Source organism: Pseudorca crassidens, chromosome 1, assembly GCF_039906515.1.
Source record: "Pseudorca crassidens isolate mPseCra1 chromosome 1, mPseCra1.hap1, whole genome shotgun sequence".
Taxonomy (NCBI): domain Eukaryota; kingdom Metazoa; phylum Chordata; class Mammalia; order Artiodactyla; family Delphinidae; genus Pseudorca; species Pseudorca crassidens.
The window spans coordinates 48536934-48555300 of record NC_090296.1 but is presented as its reverse complement, the minus strand read 5'-3'; the positions used below and the strand labels follow the sequence as shown (position 1 = coordinate 48555300).

General features: G+C 36.7%; 1 protein-coding gene across 6 annotated transcripts in view; it reads right to left on the bottom strand.

The window, feature by feature from the left end:
- Nucleotides 1-18367, bottom strand: part of TXNDC16 (thioredoxin domain containing 16) — a 116156-nt gene that overhangs the window by 58187 nt on the left and 39602 nt on the right. For all 6 annotated transcript variants that reach the window (XM_067735723.1, XM_067735693.1, XM_067735742.1 and 3 more), the window contains 3 exons: nt 16877-17027; nt 486-652; nt 37-97 (listed from right to left, as the gene is read on the bottom strand). In XM_067735723.1, coding sequence (XP_067591824.1) covers nt 37-97; nt 486-652; nt 16877-17027 — 379 coding nt within the window. The remainder of the gene's footprint in view (nt 1-36; nt 98-485; nt 653-16876; nt 17028-18367) is intronic.

Below are 18367 nucleotides of genomic sequence, written 5' to 3'. Positions count from 1 at the left end.
AGCAGACACTGTAGACCAATATATAAAATGACTAACCTCTTCTGCTCTTTTGAAGACCACATTAGCATTCTGAGGAAAGTCCACTTCCAAAGAGTCCCTTTTTCAAAATGGAAATAAATGTTTTATGTTGTTAATCTCAAGAATAATAGTCATCCAGGATGTCAATCTAAAATAGAGCTGTAAGTTCTTATACTAAAAAATGTTTATGAAGAAAGATTACAATTTAGTGAGTCTGAGAAATTTTACACATAAACACAGATCAGATTTTCTACCCTCTGTCTTAATCTACAGCTTCATTTAGCAAAGTTTAAAGGTCTAAATATTAATCAAGCTGATAATTCAAGACTTTAGCTCAGCAACTGGTTTTAACTATATTAGAGTCCATTAGAGATCTGATTTTACTTATAAGTGAACAGATTGCCATATAAGAAAAATATTAGTGTTCTGCTAAATACAGTATAGTGACTACTTTATATTTAAAATACCTTAACAGGAGCAGAACTCCTGCTTTTCCCAGAAGACGCCAAGCAACCCATTCTGCAGTTGTTCTATCAGCTTCATATGTAGCTTGTTGACTAACAATAAAAACCAGTGGTAATCCTAGTTGAAGATGAACAGTTGAAACTTGTTGAGGATCTTCAGCAACTTCAGTCTTCATTTAGAAAAAGAACAAAACGTCTTTACTATGTGATAATAATGTTCCAACATTTGGATTTAAACGCTGCTAATTCTTATCAATAAGACGAGCGAAAAAACAAGTCTGTGAAATAAATCCATTAACATTAACAGAAATGGTCTCATGATTTTCTAAGTTTAATGCTCCCAGTGTACCTGTATAGTTTAAGCATTATGAAACTAACAAATTTTACAAGGAGTTAAACAGAAATTTACAACCATAAAGGATAAGGATATTATAAAGAAACAAACAAAAAAACCAATAAAAAACCTGTGGTACTGATAAATAAAGAGAGAGATATTTGAAACAAAACAGAACAGATAACTAAGGAACAAATACTGACACATAAGAATTTAACATATAATGACATATTACGGAACAATGAGGAACATCTGAGTTGACATCAGCTTGAATATACACATCTAATTTCACCCCCTCCAGAAATCCCAGCACAACTACAGCAGTAGGATTTTTCAAAAGAGATAAACATGCATATGTGAAGAAAGGAAAAGAGAAAAGGCAGCAAAATTTTGGAAGCTGGAGAACAAAACCCTAAAGCCATGAGAGAGGAAAAGCTAAGAGACAATTTCACTTTAACTGCAGAATCCTAAAATTGCTCAGGAACTGTCACTGCCTGGCGTCTCTGGAACTGGGAGAGAAATATTGGAAGGGGAATGGCAGGAAGGCTCCAAAATAAGGAGGAACAGGTAAAACTTTTGAGGAAGCATTAGATCCCTAGATTCCCCTCCCCAACTCCATGAACTTAGGTCCCTCCCTCACACCAGAAGAAATCTGGCCGGACTGCAGGAACAGCTGAGAGTGGGAATACCATACCCAAAGCAGGGGGATTGAGTACCCAAATGCTGAGACTCCTTTAAGCCCTTTCCCACTCAGTTTCCAGTATGCTAGCAGCCAGACTTCTGTACACCAGCAGAAAACTGGAAGTTCCTTTTCTGGGGACCTTGAGTAACCACAAGAAAAAGTCTAAAGCTACCGACATTGAGGTTCACCAGAAAGCAGCCCAGATCCAATCACCCTACGGAGCTCAGAGCTAACAAGTGCGATCTACAGCCTCAGAATTTCCAATCAGCTTTTTTAGTTTCAGATTCTAAATCATGAACAAGGAGTAACAAGCATCTAAGGAAAGCCTCTAACATGAAAGACAGAGACCAGAACAAAGAGAAAAACAAGTAACGTGGAGGAAACAGACTATTCAGAAGAAGGTTCAGAAAACCACCACTGATAAGCTCAAAAGGATGGGAAGATAGACTATCCATAAAGAAATGAAAAATACAGTTGAATAAATCTGCCAGAAAGTATAGCAAAAGACAGATGGATAATAGAAAAGATAAAATTGAGGGACTAGTTCAAGGGGTCCAACATTCAAATAGGAGTCCCAGAAAGAGAGAAGGGAGAAAACAGAAGGGAAGAAATCATCACTGAAATACACACAAAAGTTTCCCACAACTGAAGAAGCATGAGCTGCCAGATTGAAAGAGCCCACTGAGTAACCAGCAGAGTGGATAATAGCAGATACACGGGAAGATGCATTCCTGTAAAATTTCTAATTATTGAGGGTTTTTTTAATCATAAAAGTTTTCACAGAGAAATCTATATTTACCTATGGTAAGCAGAATTCTAAGATGGTCCCCAAGATTCCTGGTGTACATTTTGTATAATCCTAATTCCTTGAGTGTGGGTGATACTTATAGCAGAGTCATTCCCTGGATTAGGTCACACCATGTAAGACCGTCATAGCACAAAGGAGTGAGATTTGTCTGCTGGCTTTGAGGGAGAAAACTGCAATTTTTTGAGGGGGCCATGTGGTCAGGATCTGAGAACAGCCTGTAGGAGGTAAGAGCAACACCGGCCAACAGCCAGCGAGAAGGTGGGAACCTCAGTGCTACAACAACACATAGCTCAATTATGCCAAAACCTGAATGGGTATAACAGCCTGAAGGAGTAGAAAAGCCTGGTTTTTTCTTTGTGTATTTGGAGAACTATAAGAAATTTAGTATTAAAAAAGTAAAAAGGGGGAACAGACAGTAAGACTGGAGATCTGGCAAGGGGCCAAATCATTAAAAACTATATATATCCTCCTAAGAAGGTAGGGCTTTATTCTGTAAATAATTGGAAGCCAGTCAGGAACTGCAAAAATTATTGTAACAAGATCATATATGTGTATTTAAAATATATCACTATGTTTAAAAAAAAAAGAAAAAAGGGACTTCCCTGGTGGTCCAGTGGTTAAGACTCTGGGGAACTAAGATCCCACATGCCATGTGGCCAAAAAAACCCAAAGAACAGAAACAAAAAAACATATACTAAAAACCAATGAATCCTACAATTTAAATGGGTGAATTAAATGATATGTGAACTATAGCTCAATAAAGATGTTTTATAAATAAATAAATAAATAAATAAAATAAAACATATCACTCTGCAAGCAACAGAGAGCATAAACTTATAGAGAGTGAAGTACAGGAATACAATATAGACCAGATCAGTTGTTATTGCTAAAATAGTACACGAGAGAGAGGGAGAACCTGGATTAAAGCGCTGGCTGTTAGGATGAAGAATTCAAAAGATATTTAAGATCTAAAATTAGATGCAGAGAGATGTAGGAGCTGAGAATGGTTTTCCAGGTTTCTGCCATGAATGACTGGACAATAAATTAACCAAGATAATGGAGCGAGAACAGATGGTAAAGGATAACACATTAATGCCAGACATGTAGAGCTTAGGAGAAAGACATCTAGTTAGTAGTTAAATATATGGGACAGGAACTCTGAGGAAACATCGGACCTGAAAATTCAAATCTGAGAATCAGTGTAGTTAATGCCATAGAAACAGATGAGGGTGTGTTCCAAGCATCTATCACTGTGTATGTAGCAAAGCGCGCCAACACCTGATGGCTTAAAGTAACAAGAATCATTTATTTTGTCCATATGTCTGCAAGCTCATCTCTGGTCCACATTGCATTAGTGGGGCATTTCGACCGGAGGGTGAAGGTTCCACTTTAAAGATGGCTCATTCACTGGCTAGCAAGCTGTTGCTGACTATTATGAGCTCAGCCAGAACCGTGGGCTGCGGACCTCAATTCCTCTTCACATGACTTCTCCTCAGGCTTAATTTCACGGAAAAGTAGCTGGGTTTTAAGAATGAGCAATCAAAGAGAGCAAGGCAGAAGCACATGGCATTCTATGACACATAGCCTCAGAAGCCACATGTCATCATTTCAGCCTTATTCTACTGGTCAAGGCAGTCACAAAGGCGCAATCATGTTCAAGGAGAGAAGACACAGACCCTACCGCTGGACAGGCACATTGATTATGTCACATGATAAGGAGAGTTTATGAGATGGGAGAGTTGTTATTGCCATCTTTGGAAAATTTAATCAAAGTCTGATAGGATGAGGCTTTGGGGGGCTTGGAGAGAGAAGTGAGTATATTTTGCAAGTGGGACAGATATGAATTGTTGTAGTCAATGGTCTACTCTCTGGCTACAGTTTCCACCCCTATCCCATGCGAATAACACTTCTCTCCAAGATTTCCAAGCCTCATCCCATCAGACTTTGAGACCAATGCAAACTCGAAGATCTCATCATCTACATTCAGGTCTAGTGTGGTCTCTTGGATATAGCTCCTTGAGAACTGTTCCTCTCAATTTGAAGAAACGAATGAATGATTTTTCCCCATTCTCAATAGACAATGATGGAACAGGCAAAAGATAACCACTATACACATTACTGTTTGAAAGGGGAGAAAGCAGAAGCATAAAATGGTCATTAGTGTGTAGGGATTCTGAAGCCCATTCAGGCATATGGGCCAGTTCCTTGATTAGGGCTCAGTCCTGCTCCCTAAGGGTTTGTTGTCTGAGGCTCTGGGTTACATATTTGGGCTCTTGACCTGCCCTCCAACTCATCCTTTCTTGCTTACAAAAAAAGGGAGCCTGTGTTTGCAGCTGAGCAGATTTCTCAGTCATTTCCTGTCCATAGAATATGGGGAGTCTAAAGACTTCTTTTCATTTTGTGCTGTTTCTGTCCCTTTCCATACAAGCTGGTATACTTCTTCTAAAACCCCATGGTTCCTTAATTATAAAGTTATAATCCATTCCATTAGACAAAAGACAAAATTACAAATGTCCTTGATAGATAGAAAAAGTAATAGAGTAGTACCAAGAAGATTGCTAATAGTACCATAAAAATTACTAATAATTTTACATATCTATAAAAATATGTATATTTTTTAAATTATAAATTAGTATAAAATATACAAAAGTGACAGAAGCACTCTTGCACCAGGGGTGAGATTACAACTTAGAAATTTTCAAAAAACAATATAAGAAAATGAAGGACTCTAAGAGACTGCTATGAACGATTATACACCAACAAATTAGATAAACTAGAAGAAACTGATAAACTCCTAGACATATACACCTACCAAGACTAAATCAAGGACTTCCCTGGTGGTGCAGTGGTTAAGACTCCATGCTCCCACTGCAGGGGGCACAGGTTTGACCCCTGGTTGGGGAACTAAGATCCCATATGCCACACAGCATGGCCAAAAAAAAGACTGAATAAAGAAGAAATAGAAACTCTAAACATATAACTAGTAAGGAGAGACTGAATCAGCAATCAAAAATCTCCTAACATATTAAAGTGCAGGCAGAGATGACTTCACTGGAGAATTCTATCACACATTTCAAAAGAATTAATGCCAATCCTTCTCAAACTCTTCCAAAAAAATAAAGAGGAGGGAACACTTCCAAACTTATTGTATGAGGCCAACATTTTTCTCATACCAAAACCAGACAAAGATACTATAAGAAAAGAAAACTACAGACCAATATCCCTGATGAAAACTCATGCAAATATCCTCAATAAAATACTAATAAAATGCATTCAACAAAACTTTAAAAGGGTTAAACACCATGACCAAGAGGGACTGATTCCTGGGATGCAGGGATGGTTCAACATATGAAAATCAGCATTGGTTCAAGATGGCAGAGTAGAAGGACATGCTCTCACTCCCTCTTGCAAGAACACCAGAATCACAACTAACTGCTGAACAATCATCGACAGGAAAACACTGGAACTCACCAAAAAAGATACCCCACACCCAAAGACAAGGAGAAGCCACAATGAGATGGCTGGAGGGGCGCAAACACAATAAGATCAAATGCCATAACTGCTGCGTGGGTGACTCACAAACTGGAGAACACTTATACCACAGAAGGCCACCCACTGGAGTGAAGGTTCTGAGCCCCACGTCAGGCTTCCCAATCTGGGGGTCCAGCAACGAAAGGAGGAATTCCTAGAGAATCAGACTTTGAAGGCTAACGGGATTTGATTGCAGGACTTTGACAGGACTGGGGGAAACAGAGACTCCATTCTTGGTGGGCACACACAAACTAGTGTGTGCATCAGGACCCAGGGAAAGGAGCAGTGACCCCATAGGAGACTGAATAAGATCTACCTGCTAGTGTTGGAGGGTCTCTTGCAGAGGTGGGGGTGGCTGTGTCTCACCATGAGGACAAGGACACTGGCAGCAGAAGTTCTGGGAATTACTCCTTGGCGTGAGAACTCCCAGAGTCCGCCATTAGCCCCCGCAAAGAGCTCGGGGAGGCTCCAGAGTTGGGTCGCCTCAGGCCAAACAACCAACAAGGAGGGAACCCAGCCCCACCCATCAGCAGACAAGTGGATTAAGTTTTACTAAGCTCTGCCCACCAAAGCAACAGCCAGCTCTACCCACCACCAGTCCCTCCCATCAGGAAACTTGCACAAGCCTCTTAGATAGCCTCATCCACCAGAGGGCAGACAGCAGAAGCAAGAAGAACTACAATCCTGTAGCCTGTGGAACAAAAACCACATTCACAGAAAGATAGACAAGATGAAAAGGCAGAGGGCTATGTACCAGATGAAGGAACAAGATAAAACCCCAGGAAAACAACTAAATGAAGTGGATATAGTCAACCTTCCAGAAAAAGAATTCAGAATGATAGTGAAGATGATCCAGGACCTCAGAAAAAGAATGGAGGCAAAGATTGAGAAGATGCAAGAAATGTTTAAAAAAGACCTAGAAGAATTAAAGAACAAACAGAGATGAACAACACAATAACTGAAATGAAAAATACACTAGAAGCAATCAATAGCAGAATAAATGAGGCAGAAGAAAGGATAAGTGACCTGGAAGACAAAATGGTGGAATTCACTGCTGCCGAACAGAATAAAAAAAAAGAATGAAAAGAAATGAAGACAGCCTAAGAGACTTCTGGGAAAACATTAAGTGCAACAACATTCACATTACAGAGGTCCCAGAAGGGGAAGAGAGAGAGAAAGGACCTGAGAAAATATTTGAAGGGATTATATTCAAAAACTTCCCTAACATGGGAAAGGAAATAACCACCCAAGTCCGGGAAGTGCAGAGAGTCCCAGGCAGGATAAACCCAAGGAGAAACATGACGCGACACATAGGAATCAAATTGGCAAAAATTAAAGACAAAGAAAAATTATAGAAAGCAACAAGGGAAAAATGACAAATACCATACAAGGGAACTCCCATAAGGTTAACAACTGATTTCTCAGCAGAAACTCTACAAGCCAGAAGGGAGTGGAACGATATACTTAAAGTGATGAAAGGGAAGAACCTAGAGCCAAGATTACTCTACCTGGCAAGGATCTCATTCAGATTCGATGGAGAAATCAAAAGCTTTACAGAGAAGCAAAAGCTAAGAGAATTCAGCACCACCAAACCAGCTCTACAACAAATGCTAAAGGAACTCCTCTAAGTGGGAAACACAAGAGAAGAAAAGGACCTACAAAAACAAACCCAAAACAATTAAGGAAATGGTCATAGGAACATACATATCAATAATTACTTTAAATGTGAAGGGATTAAATGCTCCAACCAAAAGTCACAGGATTGCTGAATGGACACAAAAACAAGACCCATATTTATGCTGTCTACAACAGACCCACGTCAGACCTAGGGACAAATTCAGACTGAAAGTGAGGTGATGGAAAAAGATATTCCATGCAAATGGTAATCAAAAGAAAGCTGGAGTAGCAATACTCATATCAGATAAAATAGACTTTAAAATAAAGAATGTTACAAGAGACAAAGAAGAACACTACATAATGATCAAGGGATCAATCCAAGAAGAAGATATAACAATTGTAAATATATATGCACCCAACATAGGAGCACCTCAATGCATAAGGCAACTGCTAACAGCTATAAAAGAGGAAATCGACAGTAACACAATAGTGGGGGACTTTAACACCTGACTTACACCAATGGACAGATCATCCAAACAGAAAATTAATAAGGAAACACAAGCTTTAAATGACGCAATAGACCAGATAGATTTAATTGATATATATAGGAAATTCCATCCAAAAACAGCAGATTACACTTTATTCTCGAGTGTGCATGGAACATTCACCAGGACAGATCACATCTTGGGTCACAAATAAAGCCTCAGTAAATTTAAGAAAACTGAAATCATATCAAGCATCTTTTCTGACCACAACACTATGAGATTAGAAATCAATCACAGGGAAGAAAACGTAAAAAACACAAACACATGGAGGCTAAACAATACGTTACTAAATATCCAACAGATCACTGAAGAAATAGAAGAGGAAATCAAAAAATACCTACAGAAAAATGATACTGAAAACACGACAATCCAAAACCTATGGGATGCAGCAAAAGCAGTTCTAAGAGGGAAGTTTATAGCTATACAAACCTACCTCAAGAAACAAGAAAAATCTCACATAAACAATCTATCCTTATACCTAAAGGAGCTAGAGGAAGAAGAACAAACAAAACCCAAAGTTAGCAGAAGGAAGGAAATCGTAAAGATCAGAGCAGAAATAAATGAAATAGAAACAAAGAAAACAATAGCAAAGATCAATAAAACTAAAAGCTGGTTCTTTGAGAAGATAAACAACATTGATAAACCATTAGCCAGACTCATCAAGAAAAAGAGGGAGAGGACTCAAATCAATAAAATTGGAAATGAAAAAAGAGAAGTTACAACAGACACTGCAGAAATACAAAGCATCCTAAGAGACTACTACAAGCAACTATATGCCAACAAAATGGACAACCTGGAAGAAATGGACAAATTCTTAGAAAGGTATAGCCTTCCAAGATAGAACAAGGAAGAAATAGAAAATATGAACAGACCAATCACAAGTAATGAAATTGAAACTGTGATTAAAAATCTTCCAACAAACAAAAGCCCAGGACCAGATGGTTTCACAGGTGAATTCTATCAAACATTTAGAGAAGAGCTAACACCCATCTTTCTCAAACTCTTCCAAAAAACTGCAGAGGAAGGAACACTCCCAAACTCATTCTATGAGGCCACCATCACCCTGATATGAAAACCAAAGATACTACCAAAAATGAAAATTACAGACCAATATCACTGATGAATATAGATGCAAAAATCCTCAATGAAATACTAGCAAACAGAATCCAACAACACATTAAAAGGATCACACACCATGATCAAGTGGGATTTACCCCAGGGATGCAAGCATTCTTCAATATATGCAAACCAATCAATGTGATACACCATATTAACAAATTGAAGAATAAAAACCATATGATCATCTCAATAGATGCAGAAAAAGCCTTTGACAAAATTCAACACCCATTTATCATAAAAATTCTCCAGAAAGTGGGCATAGAGGGAACCTACCTCAACATAATGGAAGCCATATATGACAAACCCATAGCAAACATCATTCTCAATGGTGAAAAACTGAAAGCATTTCCTCTAAGATCAGGAACAAGACAAGGATGTCCACTCTCGCCACTATTATTCAACATAGTTTTGGAAGTCCTAGCCTTGGCAATCAGAGAAGAAAAAGAAATAAAAGGAATATAAATTGTAAAAGAAGAAGTAAAACTGTCAGTGTTTGCAGATGACATGATACTATACATAGAGAATCGTATACATAGAGATTCCTAAAGATGCCACCAGAAAACTACTAGAGCTAATCAATGAATTTGGTAGAGCTGCAGAATACAAAATTAATGCACAGAAATCTCTGGCATTCCTATACACTAATGAAAAATCTGAAAGAGAAATTAAGGAAACACTCCCATTTACTATTGAAACAAAAAGAATAAAATACCTAGGAATAAACCTATCTAGGGAGACAAAAGACCTGTATGTAGAAAACTATAAGACACTGTTGAAAGAAATTAAAGATGATACCAACAGATGGAGAGATATACCATATTCTTGGATTGGAAGAATCAGTATTGTGAAAATGACTATACTACCCAAAGCAATCTACAGATTCAATGCAATCCCTATCAAATTACCAATGGCCTTTTTTTTTACAGAACTAGAACAAACAATCTTCAAATTTGTATGGAGACACAAAAGACCCCGAATAGCCAAAGCAGTCTTGAGGGAAAAAAACGGAGCTGGAGGAATCAGACTCCCTGACTTCAGACTATACTACAAAGCTACAGTATTAAACGTAATATGGAAGTGACACAAAAACAGAAATATAGATCAATGGAACAGGATAGAAAGCCCAAAGCTAAACCCATGCTCCTACGGTCAACTAATCTATGACAAAGGAGGCAAGGATATACAATGGAGAAAAGACAGCCTCTTCAATAAGTGGTGCTGGGAAAACTGGACAGCTACATGAAAAAGAATGAAATTAGAACACTCCATAACACCATACACAAAAATAAACTCAAAATAGATTAGAGATGTAAATGTAAGACTGGACACTATAAAACTTTTAGAGGAAAACATAGGAGGAACATTCTTTGACATAAATCACAGCAAGATCTTCTTTGATCCACCTCCTAGAGTAATGGAAATAAAAACAAAAATAAACAAATGGGACCTAATGAAATTTAAAAGCTTTTGCAAAGCAAAGGAAACTACAAACAAGATGAAAAGACAACCCTCAAAATGGGAAAAAATATTTGCAAGCAAATCAGTGGACAAAGAATTAATCTCCAAAATATATAAACAGCTCATGCAGCTCAATATTAAAAAAAAAAAAAAACCCAATCCAAAAATGGGCAGAAGACCTAAATAGATGTTTCTCCAAAGAGGACATACAGATGGTCAAGAAGCACATGAAAAGCTGCTCAACGTCACTAATTATTAGAGAAATGCAAATCAAAACTACAATGAGGTATCACCTCACACCAGTTAGAATGCGCATCATCAGAATATCTACAAACGACAAATGCTGGAGGGGGTGTGGTGAAAAGGGAACCCTCTTGCACTGTTGGTGGGAATGTAAATTGATACAGCCACTATGGAGAACAGTATGGAGGTTCCTTTAAAAACTACAAATAGAATTACCATATGACCCAGCAATCCCACTACTGGGCATATACCCAGAGAAAACCATAATTCAAAAAGACACATGCACCCCAATGTTCATTGCAGCATTATTTACAATAGCCAGGTCACGAAAGCAACCTAAATGTCCATTGATAGACAAATGGATAAAGAAGATGTGGTACATATATAGAATGGAATATTACTCAGCCATAAAAAGGAATGAAATTGGGTCATTTGTAGAGACGTGGATGGACCTACAGCCTGTCATACAGAGTGAAGTAAGTCAGAAAGAGAAAAACAAATATCGTATGTTAACACATATATGTGGAACCTAGAAAAATGGTACAGATGCACTGGTTTGCAAGGCAGAAATAGAGACACAGATGTAGAGAAAAAACTTATGGACACCAACGGGGGAAAACGGCGGGGGGCGGGGTTGGTGGTGGTAGTGGTGTGATGAATTGAGAGATTGGGATTGACATGTATACACCGATGTGTATAAAATGGATGACTAATAAGTACATGCTGTATAAAAAAATAAATAAAAGAAAATTCAAAAAAAAAGGAAACCTCTTAAAGAAATTGAAAATAGAGGAAAAAACTAAATTTTAGTTTTGATTGCTATTCAAATGTAAACATTTTCCATCAATAGCTAATTTTCTATGTGGGTGTATGTAGCATCTTTGCCCTATTTTGATATTATATTTTTACCACAGTAAAATAATTATGTACACATGTAATAAAAAATATGAAAACCAATAAATGTAACACACCTCATTAACATAACAATGGTCAAAAATCACATAATCATCTCAATTGATGCAGAAAAAGCATTTGACATAATTCAACACTCTTTCATGATAAAAACATTAAAAAACTAGGAAGAGAACCTCAACATAATAAATGTGATATGTGAAAAGCGTACAGCTAACATACTCAATGGTGAAAAACTGAATGTTTTTCCTCTAAGATCAGGAACAAGGCAAGGATGTCCACTCTTGCCACTTCTATTCAACATAGTACTGGAAGTCCTACCCAGAGCAACTAGGCAAGAAAAAGAAATAAGCATTTGAATTGGAAAGGTAGAAATAAAATTATCTCTGTTCACAGATGACATGGTCTTATATGTAGAAAACCCTAAAGATTCCACAAAAATACTATTAGAACTAATGAATAAATTCAGCAACATTGCAGGATACAAAATCAACCCTCAAAAATCAGTTGTGGGGCTTCCCTGGTGGCGCAGTGGTTGAGAGTCCGCCTGTCGATGCAGGGGACACGAGTTCGTGCCCTGATCTGGGAAGATCCCATATGCCGCAGAGCGGCTGGGCCCGTGAGCCATGGCCGCTGAGCCTGTGCGTCCAGAGACTGTGCTCTGCAACCGGAGAGGCCACAGCAGTGAGAGGCCCGTGTACCGCAAAAAAAAAAAAAAAAAAAAAAAAAATCAGTTGTGTTTCTTACACTAACAATGAACAATATGAAAAGAAAACTAAGAAAATAATCCCATTTATAAGAGCATCAAAAAGAATTAAATACTTAGGAATAAGCTTAACCAAGGAAGTGAAAGACATACATTGAAAACTACAAAACATTGCTGAAAGAAAGAAAAGAAGACAAAAATAAATGGAAGGACATCCCATTCATGTTCATGTTCTTGGATTGGATATAACATTATTAAAATACTACCCATACTACCCAGTCATCCAGAGATTCAATTCAATCCCTCTCAAAATCCCAATGGCATTTTTGCAGAAATAGAAAAGCCATCCTAAAATACATATGGAATCTCAAGGGACCTTAAATAACCAAAACAATCTTGAGAAAGAAGAACAAAGCTGGGGCCTCACACTTCCTGATTTCAAAACATATTACAAAGCTACAGTAACCAAAACAGTGTAGTATTGGCATAAAGACAGACATATAGACTAATGGAACAAAATAGAGAGCCCAGAAATAAACCCTTGCATATATGGTCAACTGATCTTTGACAAGGGCACTAAGGCTATATAACGGGGAAAGGATAGTCTCTTCAACAGATGGTGTTGGGAAAACTAGATATCCACATGCAAAAGAATCAAGAGGAAGCCTCATCTTACACCACATACAAAAATTAACTCAAAATGAATTAGAGATCTAAATGTAGAAAATGAAAGTATAAAACTCCTGGAAGAAAACAGAGGGAAATCTTCATAACATTGGAATGGAAATGATTTCCTGAAAATGACACCACAAGCACAGGCAACAAAAGCAAAACCAAACAAATGGAACTACACCAAACTTAAAAATGTCTGCACAGCCAAGGGAACAATAAACAGAGTGGAAAAGTAACCTATGAAATGGGAGAAAATATTGCAAATCATGTATCAGACAAGGGGTTAATATCCAGAATATTTAAAGAACTCCTACAACTTAACAACAGTAATAAAAATAACCAATTAAAAAACAGGCAAAGGACTTACACAGATATTTCTCCAAAGAAGATATATAAATGGCCAAAAAGCATATGAAAAGATGCTCCATATCACTAATCATCAATGAAACACAAATCAAAACAACAATGAAATATCACCTCTCAATCATTAGGATGGCTAATATTTAACAAACAATAACAAAAACAACAGAAAACAACAAGTATGAGCAAGGATGTAGAGAAAAATGGAACTCTTGCACACTGCTGGCAGCAATGTAACGTGGTGTAGCTACTATGGAAAACAGTACAGAGATTCCTCAAAAAATCAAAAATAGAACTACCATATGATCCAGCAATCCTATTTCTGGGTATATATCCAAAAGAAAACAGGATCTCCAAGAGATATTTGCACACCCATGTTCATTGTAGCATTATTCACAATAGTCAAGATGTATAAGCAACTTAGAACATCCATCAATGGATGAATGGATCAGTAAAATGTGATATTGATACATATACATCTGTATATACACACACACACACACACACACACACACACACACAATGGAATATTATTTGGTCTTAAAAAAGAAGGAAATCCTAACAAATACTACAACATGGATGAACCTTGAGGACATCATGCTAAGTGAAATGAGCTAATTATAAAAAGACATACTGTGGGCTTCCCTGGTGGCGCAGTCGTTGAGGGTCCGCCTGCCGATGCAGGGGACATGGGTTCGTGCCCCGGTCCGGGAAGATCCCACATGCCGCGGAGCGGCTGGGCCCGTGAGCCATGGCCGCTGGGCCTGCACGTCCGGAGCCTGTGCTCCACAACGGGAGAGGCCACAACAGTGAGAGGCCCACGTACCGCAAAAAAAAAAAAAAAAAAGACATACTGCATGATTCTATTTATAAGAGGTCTCTAAAGTAACCAAACTCACAGAAGCAGAAAGTAGAATGGTGGTTGCCAGGGCTGAGGAGAGAATAGGGGAGTTGTTTCTGAATGGATACAGAGTTTCAGTCATTCAAGATGGAAAAGTTATAGAGATCTGTTGTACAACAACGTGCATATAGTGAACAATACTGTACTGTATATTTGTAAAAATTGTGAAGAGGGTAAATTGCATTTTTTGCCACAATGAAAAAAAAAGATATGAGACAATAATGTCAGGAGCCAACACCTTGCTATATAATATTGTACACTGCCACGTGAGCCTGCAAGAAATAATAGAAGCTAACTGAATAAACCATAATAGCATCCTTCTAATTACCTATATAAGAATAGGCTTAAATTAAGTCAAGTGTTTTGGATCTGTCTGAGACAGAGCTCTCTCAGATGCACAAACAAAGAATAAATAAAAATTTATAGGAAAATGATTATATAATAATTTATCTATTTTAAAATATTTTATCAGGTATTTGCACTTGAAGATTCTTCCTAGTATTCAGATACAAATTTTCTATCAGAATAAACTGATCATAGAGAAGATCATCAGCATTCCAAAATGTCCTTGGTATTAGCCAACAGCACAATAATTGTACCATTTTCCCATCTGTTTTCATTGCTGGGAATCTTAAGAAGGCATCTAGGGTAACTCCATGCCTGCCAGAATCTCACTTAATTGACTTAAGATTGAAATCACTTAAAATTCCTATGCTTAAGATTTATTCTCAGCTTGTCAAGACTTAAAATGACATGCCCCTATCACGATTATAAGACGCAGTTGTGCTTTTATATCTACAATAATTAAACACATTTGTATCTACTTAAAATAGACACAAATATACACACACAACTACACACACAAAAACTCCAACCTGCATCTATTTTCCCATGCTTAGAAGTAAAATAATGCATATAATTGCAGTGATCATGCATCCAGAGTTTACCAGAAGTCTGAATCCCAGTTTCCATTTTTTATTAATGTTTATAGATAATGTCTACTGGTGAATAGATAAAATCCTGAGAATTCTTAATATCTTAACATTGGAAGAAAAGGAAATGAGGAGAGAAATGGTGAAGAACTGTACAAGGAACTGACCTGGGCTTTGTGGTGAAATGGAAGATCAAACCAAATTCAGAGGACTATCTCCCCATGGAAATAAGATAAATGTCCCCTCTCATCCCCCAGGGAAAGGAAAGGAAAAAAGATTTACATACTGCTTTTTTTTTTAGTTGTTTGAAGCCAAAATCTAACCAAATAAAAACTGACCAAAATAAAGAACTCAGGAATGAAGCCAGTAAAATTGGGACTGGTGAGCTCTGAATCTATTTAAATGTGGAAGAAAGGCTTTTTTTTTAAGTGGGAATTATGGTTATAGAACACAATATAAATATTATAACCTTTACAATGTAAAATAACACAAAACTAAAATCTGGAGGATAAGAGGAGCTGAGATGGAAATAAAGGTAAGAAGTTAGTATTCTCATCTTTCACAGCAAGGAGTAAATCAATATTAGCTAAAATACAAATATGTAGTTTTTTAAATAATGATTTTCATTTCTTAATGTTTTTCATAATCACTTCAACACTTAAGACAATATTTCCTAAAAAGCCCTCTGATGAAGAAACAATTTCTCAAAAGTTCCATAATTCCTCTAGTTTCACATCAGTTTCTTTCTCTTCTATTAAATTCAAATAAGATAAAATATAATGTTTCTTACTATAAAGTAACTCATGTAATATATGTCCATTAATCCATTCATCCCTCTATCTGTATGTATCTATATGGATGCAGAGATGACTGGTGTGCATCTAACAGTTCATTTCTGAATGATGGGAACTGGTGGCTTTTAAAATTTTTATTCTTTATACTTTGCTGCACTGTTTGGATTATTTATGGCACATATGCACAATTTTTATTTAAAAAGGACATAGTGAGTGAGAAGGCCTACTGAAGGTTTTACATATGCTCAGGACAACCCTTCGAACTTTCAGAGAGAAAAGTCTGCTGATCACCTACTGAGTCTAAAATTCTTCCAGGCTGACAGTAAGGAAAGTGGGGCACTGGAAATGTTATAGTTCCAATATTTAGGAACTTTTAAAACAGGGATCAAAACATTCACAAAAGAGGTCTTTTCTTAACCCATGATGTAATTAATCTTCATGATCTTAGAATGGTCACAGTTCTTTATAACTACCACTGAATATTTCCACAGTTCATTACAACTACCATTATAATTACAGTGCTATATTGGATTTCAAAACAACAACACTTCAAGGCATTTTCAAAACAACAACACTTCAAGGCATTAAAATATCATTTTATGAATACATAGTCTATCTTCTATTCTACCTTTAATAAGGTACTACTCCTAAATCTGCCTAAATGAAATAAATATGTCCAAGGGGAATAGATATAGCTCATCTAAGTAAAATGCATATCTGTGAATCAAAACAATAAATCTTATATATGAATTATCTAATATACTTAAATAAGACACATACCAGCAGAGGTGCTTCCATTGTTTTAATAAAACGATGAATGTTCAGTGTAGTCAATGACTGTTCCATTAGTGTTCTCCTACATTGCTGGGTCAAGTCCAAGACTGGTTTACAATGAAAAAAATAGAGATGTGCATATTCTATATCTTCAGTGCTGTAAATTAAAAATTAGGGACAGACCCACTTGAAGTTCAACGTGTGATCCTTCTACCATGCAGAAAGATATAACAAATCTCTTTGTCCATGCTTTTGAATTACTGTTTTGGTAAAATCCTAAAACAGTATAACAAAATAAAACGGACCTAAGCAAAAAAGAGGATATAAGAAATTTCTGAGTTGTATAAACATTTTTTTTTCCTGAATTCTTTCATATGGTAGCTTCTAAATTAGAGACAGGTCTACACAATCTTTTTTTTTAGATAAAAGACTGTCACCTTGAGGACAATGAGATTATTTTAAAGTATAGTAGCTTTTCTATAGCTGTGCTAAATAAATAAAGCTTTGTAACACGAATTTTCTAGGTTTAATTTAAACCCAAATCTGTTTTGAATAAACTTCAGCCAAAACATACCTTAAGATAGAAACCATGTGACACTTTGTGGGAGTTAGTGAGTTTGTATCTGAAATATTACAAAACTCAGCAAATATGGCTTATAATTTGAGTTCTGGCATTCCCTTCAATATGAGAACTCAAAGATAAACTTATAGTGAGTAAGTAAGGTTTGCCAAAATTAAAATAGCATTTTATAAATCTCCATATGGCATTAGTAGAGTTTGGCAAAATACTGCAAATTTTTATTTTTACAATATTATTTTAATTCTTGATGCATGCTTCAACTGAGCTCCAAAATTCACTGATTTCAAATTTAATTGCAAAGTAATTTCTAATAGATTCAGTGATTAAAGAAATGATCATTCAAAGATTACTTAATGCCTACACTGTTAGGCCCTATGCTAAATATAAGAGAATAAGATGAATAAGATGATTCAAATCCTTGAGGGACTTAGGCTAAAGGACATATATTTAGTAAAAAAATGAAAATGTGATTCATAAGTGCTAGAATATACAAAGTGCTATGAGAAACAAAGAAATATTTAATTCTGCCTTAAGTCAGGAAAGAGAAGAAAGGGAAGGGAAGGGAAGGGAGATCATCATAGAGACTGAAAACAGTAAGAGAGAATGACTTCTCCAAGAAGATAAGACTAATGGGTATTTCAGACAAAAGGAACTATATAGCCAAGACCCAAACAAAGTATATAACTTTTTGAGAAGAATAGTAAATAGTCACATGTTGCTGAAAGGAAAGTGTTGAGAGCAAGAGGACCCAGCTGAGGTGGACTACCTATCATAACCTCTGAAATAATAAAATAATGTTGGAAAGTTATTTAATCAGGGATCATTTGGTTGTAGGTAACAGACACCAAAAAGGTGGGAGTGAGGGGGATTTACTGGTAGTTTAGAAGAACATCTCACAGAATACAAGGAAAATTCAA